The sequence below is a fragment of the Daucus carota genome, chromosome 5 (assembly GCF_001625215.2).
Source record: "Daucus carota subsp. sativus chromosome 5, DH1 v3.0, whole genome shotgun sequence".
Classification (NCBI taxonomy): Eukaryota; Viridiplantae; Streptophyta; class Magnoliopsida; order Apiales; family Apiaceae; genus Daucus; species Daucus carota.
Window position 1 is genome coordinate 9,778,479 of NC_030385.2, and position 9,739 is coordinate 9,788,217.

Genomic DNA, 9,739 nt, shown 5'->3' on the forward strand with positions numbered 1-9,739 from the left:
CTAAGTCATAATATAGGGCATTTGATGTAAAAACTTGATCCAACAATGTCCTAGTGATGCCCTATATCACTAGGACAACTCATCCAAGCCCTATTTTTGAGGCACTCTCTCTCCTTGCCTTATCCCATATTTTATAATAAATTCTTACCAACACTCTTTTTCTCTCTCTATTTTATATTATGTTTTAATGATGAAAGTGAACTTTTAATAATAAAATATTAAACATATAGTGCAAATGAGGCACATTGTTGGAGTTGAAGTTAGTAGAATATGTCCTAAACTACTAGGACATAATTTTTTATATTATATTTAGGGCTCCAACTAGGACACTGTTAGACTTGCTCTTAATCCTCAATATCTGGGGTTGCGTATCGACATGAACTCAGTGTTTTAACTCGGCCGATATATCCAAATCCGATATGCAATATGTTCTGAGTAGTCTTCATACCAGGATGAAGCCAAAAAGCGGTATTTAAGGGTGGGTAAACTTAACAATTACTATTAAAGATAAAATTTGCTTGTTCCTTTTAACCTAAAAGAATACATTATGGGGCTGTTTGGCTGAACTTAATATAAGTGCTTCTTGCTTAAATTAAAGAAGTGAAGTAGAAGTGAGAAACAAGTTAAGACTTATAAGTGATTAAAGTGTTTGGAAAATAAGTAGAAGTCGTGAAACAAAAGCTAATATATGTTCCTTTTAATCCCTAAACAATATATTAGAGGTGTATTTTAACTCTTTTTTAACGTCAATGTGTGAAATACTGAAATGTCATGGTTGTTTATCCGTTATATACCATTTTTGGTACGAGGGCTAAGCGGAACATATCAGATACTTGAAAGGTTGAATCTGCGGAATTAAACATTGAGCCTGTATTGGTACACGCCCTAAAACATTGAGGGTTAAAGGGACATTAAACGTAATACAAAGCATCCAACTTAAGATTCGAAATTAAGCAACTAGAATGCCAAGATCATAATTATATATGCATGTAGTGAGTAATGATGGGTAAGGAGCACTCCTTCCACTTGAGCATCCTCATCTGGATCATCATGCATCATCATCTCCGCTGGAGTTGCATTTTACTTGTGCCATTCTTTCAAGGCTTCAACACCTGGCTTCTTACAAGGCTTAATTAAGAGTTTAGCATTCATCATTACTTATTTAATTCATATACTCAAGTACTATATATGGATCAAATTTTGTTAAAAGAATGAGCGTGTGCCTCATTATGAAAAAACATGAACTATAATACATATCTTGCTGCATATGTATGATTAACAAATGTAGATAGGGATTATGTGTACATTTGGCAGAGGCTGATAAATTAAATAACCCAACTGAGATGATTAGTGCGAGACAGAACAGACATGATTAGAGGAAAACGCTCAAGAAGAAAGGAACAAGAGACTTATAATCTTAACATTTCATCAACACTGCAAGCCTAGGATCATGCTGATTGTCCACTATAATTAACACACTAGTCAGGTTTCGATGCTACATAAACATGAAGACAAGCTACACTTTAAGGAAACAGCCATAAACACGAAAACGATTAAAAAATTAGTGGGAGCAGAGGATCATCACCATAATAAAGCATAGGAGAATTATGTTGTCTGATCAATTAATTGACATGTTAAAGACTCCCTGCAGGAGCTCTGGGCCGGCTAATCAACCTCGGATCTCCTGTTTATAAGATCCGGGCCCTTAGAGCATGAAGAGCTAGAAACTTAGTTGGCATACTAAAAACAAAAAATATAGCCGCAAAATAATCAAACTCCAACCATACCCACCTCACTAATAGTAACCTTGTATGGATGATTATATTTGTCGATCCACTACAGGCCAGTAAGAAATCTGTAGGAAGAATACACATCACTTATTACCATATTAAAGTGGTATATTCTATTTATAACAATCTAAAATATTAATAACATACTATTTTTAAATTATAGCCAACCAATATAATCAATACCATCGAAGCAAAATGTCTTAAAGGTTCAACAAATTTTACATAATGATGCTCTTATAGGTTCAACAAACAAATTTTGCATAACGTCATACATATCCAATTTAGCCAATAATAATAGTCAACAACATTATGCATGTAATAAAAGTATTAACACAAGTTATTAATTATTGCATTACAGAAGTGGAAGGTTAAAATTGAAAATTTAAGGCGAATAAAACGGGACAGTGCACAGGAGACTGTTTAAAAAATCGAATGTAAAAGTGGACTAAAACTCTCAAAGCAAGTTGCGCACATTCTTTAGTTCTCACGACAAATGATGAAGCTGCTGAAACAATTCTGATCCTTACGACAAGCCACGCTAACGGCAGGGATTTTTATACGAATAGAGACCAACAATATTTGAGCCTACCAGTGCTCACATTTTCCTATCAATATTCTGATTCTTCATTTTTGGCTCACTATTTCTGATGAGAATGATAACAAACAGAGGAAAGCAAGTTCTGCAATATTCATGTATAATATACGCAGAGGAGATATATGGCCAGCGATTGTTGCCAACTAATTACTATTTTTGGTTATATACGTGAAAAATCTATAATGCCCCAATAGGGGTAGTTTAAGGACATCAAATTGCAACAATCGCTTGTCGCCGTCGGGAATCGTATCTGTTATTATATCTCATCATCTGTACATAGACATATATAGAGCAGAGTAAAATCTACCTTTCAGGTGCATGCATGTCAACATGATAGAACACTGACGCAATCGACAAACTGAGAAGAAGAAGGAAAAAAAATCATAAAAATATGGGGCTGTTTGGGCAAGTTTAAAAAAGTGACTTTTTGCGTAAGGTAAAAAAGTGGATTAGAAATGAAAAGTAAATAAGTTAATAAAGTGTTTGAAAAATAAGCAGAAACTCTCGTAGAGAAGTAGCAGCTTCTGCTTCTTTAAAACAACCGGCCCGTATGTAAAACTCTGAAAGGATGCTAGAAAATTAAAAGTGAATAGATCTTAAGAAAAGGCTGATGCTCCTGGGCAAGCATGTAGGCAGTAACAGAACAACTAGACAAAGTATAATACAAAAAGCAACAGTTGAGCTAAAAAGGCAATGGACGCTTATCATTCTAGGGAGAAGAAATCATTCATAAGATTTTAGTCCTTTTTTAGTATATAGTGCTGGAATCTAGGGCTCAAGACCTAGTTGATGCACTACTCACCTTTTCCCAGAAAGTATAATTCATCCATCTTCACTTTTTGTCACCTGAGCGGGATGTTCGCCTCGTCTAAGAGTGAAGCTTCAAAATAAATAGATTTTCTTGACATATAAAAAAAAATCGGAGGAGTGGGTGTCCACGAGCACACAATAAAAATTATTTTTTAGTGAGAAGTGAAAATTTTATTAGGTCTACTCCCGCTAACAATGAAATACATTAGGCTAATATTTAACCTTACCCCGATTACAAGTTCCACAATTTTCCTTCAAATCTCGCCTTGCTTTTCTTATGCCTTCGAAATTGAACTTTACCTGCTCCAAATCAAAACAAACTCTGAAGAGCTTTGTTCTAACAATAGAAATGGTTTTTGACCTTTGATCAATAAAGCTAACAATTAGTCCAGAGAAATAATAAGATGGTAGTAAGAATCTCTGGGAAAGCTAGCTCAGACAGTGCAGGGGTTCAAAAGAACAGAGTTGGGACAAGTTTTGTCCAAGTCGAGCCAACTTTAACTTTATTCTGAAACGAGTCGAGCCAATCCGAGTTTCCAACCAAACAAAAAGTCATGTTCAAGATCTGCTTGTTTATTCAGAGTGCGAGCACGAGTTTGCTCATGAACAATTCAGTTGAGCTGAACTCTAATAGAATACAAACAGATTCCCACATATAGAATTTTAACTCAACAAATCCTCAATTGTAAAATTTAATTATAGTCTTACAAGTTGCATCCAAATCACTATTTAACTATCATAATAATCATACATTTGCACTCAACTCATATATATACACTTGTTGTCTTATCTCTCATTCCATCTCCCTTGTCAAGTTTTTTATAATAATCATTTGAAATTTTCATTTTTAAAATATTTGGATTATTCATAATATTTTAAATTTTAAATATGTACAAATTTTATCTGAGTTTAGTCGAACTCGAGCTGATCCCCATCCCGAAGTAAACGCGCTGAGTAGACAAAAAGCTAGGATCGAGTTTGTTTACGAACTGAAAGGATTACCGAGTAATATTTTCATGTTCAAGATTGGGTATCTTTTAGTAAACAAACAAAACTGAGCTCACTTAAATGAGGCTAGCTCGAATTTTGTTGACTCTGTTCGTAAGCCTAGTGCTTACTATAAAGACCCAGATACCCTCACTACAGCTACAACCTAATACTTCGGTTAAAGAATTCCAACATATAAATGAATGAAAAGCAAAATGTGCTGTATAAATTGTGAAGTCGACACACTTTCGGGTGAAATATTTACCATTTGGTAGGGTGTTGATAGATCTTGTTGAATTGCTGTAAATTGTGAAAATAACACATGCATGCTTGGCACAGAAAGCAGGCATGAATAATATATTATTAGAAACGAAATCGAAAATAGATTTACTGCATTCTGCAGAATCATTCAAACTCATTGGATATCTACCTTTTACTCTGGCATCCCTGTCCTACAGAAAGTACCAGGCTTCTCCGGGCCTTCTGCATGCATAATACCGGATATGAGTAATGCACCAAATTTCAGATTCCTCACTCACACACTAACCATGATATATGTTTATGGAAGCTAGCATCTTACAAGTTACAAACAGAATTGTCCAGACCATCAGAAGCCTGCAATTTTAGAAAAACAAGCATTGTACGCTATCTGATTTTCCTTACATATATATAGTATCCATGGGTTATCGATGCACAATATAAATCAGGGGGAATATGCATTTTAGATAGCTCTCTAGTAATAAGCAGATAAACTAAGAGAATATTTTCGCTAAGTTCTTAGGCTACAACTTGTCCTTGTTCCTGTCTACTCTCTCCACTATATATACCTATTCCAGTACCTAATTATGCAAATCAATAATGTGCTTAAGATACCTGTGAGCTGTATAGAGATTCTACCCAAGTTGGAGCAAATTTCCTCTTAATGCCGGTCCCTAATTGACTATAACTCTGAGTAGTCCAATTTGGAGCAACATCTAGTGACACAGACTTAAAGATTATACTTCAACAGGACCACTACTGCAGACTTAGCATCTAATAGCATAATACTCGGTAGGGGCCTCCCCACCGTAAAGAAGTCTATCAATCGTTGTCTAAAAAGACTATTGACAGATATTGTCTCGGTGATGCAAAAAACTTGAACATGTATTTTTAGATTGAAAAAGAATGATAGTAGAAGGTTATCATCTGACCTAAGGAAGATATATCACAGAGGTGGCTGTACTACTCCCTTTCCAGCAGATTAATATTGCTTACATTAAAATGCAAGAAACAAGTAATCAGGTTTAAGATGTGAACGGAGAACAAAAGGGTACAGAGGTAAAGTTAATCACTGCTTACTGTGACTGGATTAACAACAAACATAATCAAGTACTCAAATCCTTGTACAGTTCACACTTATGGATTTCTAATCTATGTGGACATGGCAACCCAAAACCTTTCCTGTATTTAAACTACACTTCTATCATCAGCTCTTACACACTTCTCATTCTTTCTTCCACGGTCTATCTCTCTCTTTCAGTCACTCACACACACTCGTCCACACCCTATTTCAAATTTGCCAAAAGAATACGGTTGAATACTATAGGGAAAAATGAAATCACCTGCACATAGTTTACTCATGAATAATGACATGATCATCAGGTTTCTTATGACCCTGTTACTGACCACTAATCTTTACATAAATAATTATTGTTCTAATACCCCATCAGTTTCTCCTCAATCAGAGTTCTCAATCCTACCATTGCCGCTCAACTCACCAAGTCTTGATGGGCATCTTTGCTTTGAGAACACACACCATGCAGCAAATGATTTTGGCAATAGATATCATTTTCTGCCAGCCGCAGTTCTGTACCCGAAATCAGTTCGTGATATTTCATCAATTGTGAAGAAAGTTTATGAAATGGGTACTACTTCTGCACTCACTATTGCTGCAAGAGGCCATGGTCACTCCCTTGAAGGTCAAGCACAAGCCAGTCAAGGGGTTGTGATAAACATGGAATCTCTTCAGGAGCACAAAATGTTCTTTCACATTGGAGAGTTACCTTATGTCGATGTGTCTGGTGGTGAGCTGTGGATAAATATTCTGCAAGAGGGTCTTAAACATGGTCTCGCACCAAAATCTTGGACAGACTATCTTCACCTCACTGTTGGGGGAACACTATCAAATGCTGGAATTAGTGGCCAAGCTTTTCGCCACGGGCCACAGATTAATAATGTTTACGAGCTAGAGGTAGTCACAGGTACATTTCTTTCACAATTTTATTAAATCCTGCACACTCTATATAGCTCGTATTCTTAACAAATTTTACATGATAGACTATGATAATTTCTAAGTAACAACCCGACCCATAAGCCCGTGTAACAAAAGTTTGTTAGTGCACTCTTTTTCCCGTTCCATGGATAAAAGAAAAACAGTAAGGATCAAGGATTCAGTGACAGACCTGTTAAATATCTCCCAATATATCAAAAATAGCCAACTCATGTGTCTGATACTCTGATTAAGTGCAGGAACAGGAGATATAGTGACTTGTACAAAGAAGCACAATGCTGATCTCTTCTACAGTGTCCTTGGAGGACTGGGACAGTTTGGCATCATTACGAGGGCTAAAATCTTCATTGAACAAACACCCAGGCGGGTAATATATGTATTTTATTTTGAAACTATTGAAAGTGTTTGGAACTAGAGTAGTTTGTCCAAGAAGTTTAAAATGATATGGTTTACTGAATCATTTCACAGGTTAAATGGATTAGATTGTTGTACTCAGACTTCAGCACATTTTGCAAAGACCAGGAGCATTTGATATCATCAGAAAATTATTTCGAGTATGTTGAGGGATTCGTCATAATAAACAGGACCGGTTTACTAAATAACTGGAGATCTACTTTCAGTCCTCAAGACCCGCTTCAAGCAAGCCAATTCCACTCAGAGGGAAAGACTCTTTACTGTTTGGAAATTGCCAAATACTTCAATCCAGAAGAAATTGGCACAATAAACCAGGTGAGCTAGCAACAACTTACATAATGTCTCTAATGAGTCTCAAAGTCCTGTACCTTTAATCTGACTAGTATATCCACTATGCAGAGGATAGATGGCTTCTTAAAGGAACTGAAATATATACGGTTCACTCTTTTCATATCAGACGTCTCATATGTGGAATTTCTTGATAGAGTGCATGTGTCTGAAATGAAACTCAGAGAAATCGGCATGTGGGAGGTTCCTCATCCATGGCTTAATCTTCTCATTCCTAAAAGCAGTATAAATGAATTTGCACAAGAAGTATTTGGAAACATCCTTGCAGACACCAGCAACGGTCCAGTACTCATATACCCTGTTGACAAATCCAGGTACTAGTTTCACTAAGTTACCTCATTCAACTCATATTTCAGTTGTTTTAGCATCCATTTTAACTATTAATTACGTCCACTATTGTTTATAATATTAGATGGGACAACGAAACCTCCATGGTAACCCCACAGGAAGATCTTTTCTACCTTGTGGCCTTCCTATCTTCTGCAGTGCCACATTCCACAGGGTCAGATGGATTAGAACATATATTGACACAAAACAGAAGAATTTTGGATTTCTGTGATTCAGCCCGTCTTGGGGTCAAGCAATATTTGCCTCACTATAACACTCAGGAAGAGTGGAAAGCTCATTTTGGTACTAAATGGGAGATTTTTAAGAGGAGGAAATATACCTATGACCCCCTGGCACTTCTATCCCCTGGTCAAAAAATATTCCAGAAAGAAATAACATATGTGTAACTTTGTCTTTCGCAGAAGGGAAAGAAACATTGCAGTACCAGGCACTTTTCACGTTGCCTCAAAATTGACATGCAACTGTCAAATATATGATGTCTCCGATTTCTGTAACTACGCGTATGCTATTAGCTTTGATCTTGTGGCGTACATGATTTTGATAAAAATTACTTTTTAGTTGCAGAAAATTTAAAGAAAAAGGAAGCGAAAAGGACATATCTAGCTGCACATTTTTTCATTTAAGGTATAAAACAGTCAATACGATCAAAAGAAGAATATACTAATAATCAAAGACAGTAATTTAATAATCACAATACACTAAAACAGGAAACACAAAATGCATTAGCTAAAGGCAAGAGATACCAGAAGAGTAAAACCAAGAAGGTGCATAAGTAGTTCCAGATTACAACTAGAAAAACTTACTTTTATTCTTTAACTGCTATCCAGCCAAGAACTTGTCCTGTGTTTCTTCTATAGTATCTCCATAATCTGGGGCATCATAACGAGAAGCTTCAGTGTCAATAAGTATAGTCACTTGCAACAGGAAGAAAACAACCTAAATCATCTCTAGTTCTAAACCCCGCCGCTCGTATTACATCTGAGGTAATAGAAGCTTTCATACTCTCGCCAGAGACATTCATGTCTCCAGGGCTAGCACCTAAAGCCACATTACCTTCCGGCTTTCCCACTAGAATCAATAATGTTGACTTTAGTAGTGTCTTCATGACTTGCTTTCAGCCTTTCACTTCAGGTTCAGAAGTCATCTAACTCTTTTGTCAAGTTGACTACATTCTTGTATGCTTAAAAACCTCAATAGTTTAAAATCAAAAAACGGTTTTTGCTAACATTTCACAGTTGTTGCATATAGTTCAGAAAACTAATTACCATATTGTACTTCATTCAAAATCTACTGTATATAATAATAATAGACAGAGAAACAAAAATATATCTCTTTAGATGAAGTATACAGATTGCCAAATTTATACATGGTTTCTTTTTTGATCTTTTCTTTTACATGTTTCTTCTAGTAGATCAGCTAAAAGATAATGCTATCATGCTTTAGCTATGCCAACAATCGGAAATTCAACAAGGCCAAAACTTGTGGCTACTGGATTGGTTCAGAAACTGCTGCAGGCATTGTTCTCCATTTCGAGTTGTGGATATCATCAAACACAAAATAGGAACAACCTTTTAGATCATTGGACTAATCTTAAAAATGTCTGTACAAATTTAATAATTAAAGATAATGTTAATGATCATATGCTACTCATTTAGTTCCCTGTAGTTAAATTAAATTTAATTAAATCACACTCCAGATAGCAAATACTCTATGATCATATATATGATGCTACACAGCGCTCCAGTAAATTATGTTACAGTAGACTATATAATATAAAAGCCCTTTTGGTCTACACACAGAGATTTGAATTTAGAAGTGTAGCAGCAATCAAATGTATGCATGCAGTATACAAATTACCTGCCACATGTGTGTGTGGAACGCAAAAAGAAGCGAGATACTCACTCCAGCAACATCAGATTGAATAGCAATTTCAGAGTCTTGACTCATCTCCACCAAACATATATCTTCAAATTCCCATTGTCACTTGAATTATTCAAGTAGGCATCATTGTCTTGACTCATCTCCACCAAACATCTATTTTTTTTTTTAAATGTACTTTTCAGGTTTTTAAAATGATAAAAGAACAATTTATAATTACTAATTAGAAATTGATCACTTTGACAAGAAAAATCAAAAGTGGGTCATTAATTAGACACTAATATTTTGTTTGCCTTTTTT

General features: G+C 35.6%; 1 protein-coding gene and 1 long non-coding RNA gene across 3 annotated transcripts; one reads left to right on the top strand and one right to left on the bottom strand.

Annotated features, from left to right (window-relative positions):
• Positions 1-2,006: 2,006 nt before the first annotated feature.
• On the bottom strand, positions 2,007-9,579 carry LOC135153000 (uncharacterized). 2 transcript variants are annotated; one of them, XR_010292424.1, is made up of 4 exons: positions 9,419-9,579; positions 8,365-8,430; positions 4,613-4,665; positions 2,007-3,495 (listed from the first exon to the last, which is right to left on the bottom strand). It is a non-coding gene; the product is annotated as an uncharacterized LOC135153000 (long non-coding RNA). The 2 variants fall into 2 exon arrangements; XR_010292423.1 differs by having other exon boundaries at positions 2,007-4,665.
• Positions 5,638-8,055, top strand: LOC108222095 (cytokinin dehydrogenase 1). Its single transcript, XM_017395989.2, has 5 exons — positions 5,638-6,422; positions 6,691-6,818; positions 6,920-7,180; positions 7,265-7,527; positions 7,626-8,055. Exons 1-5 carry the CDS (start codon positions 5,774-5,776, stop codon positions 7,945-7,947), a joined length of 1,623 nt encoding a protein of 540 aa, XP_017251478.1. The 5' UTR covers positions 5,638-5,773; the 3' UTR covers positions 7,948-8,055.
• Positions 9,580-9,739: the final 160 nt, after the last annotated feature.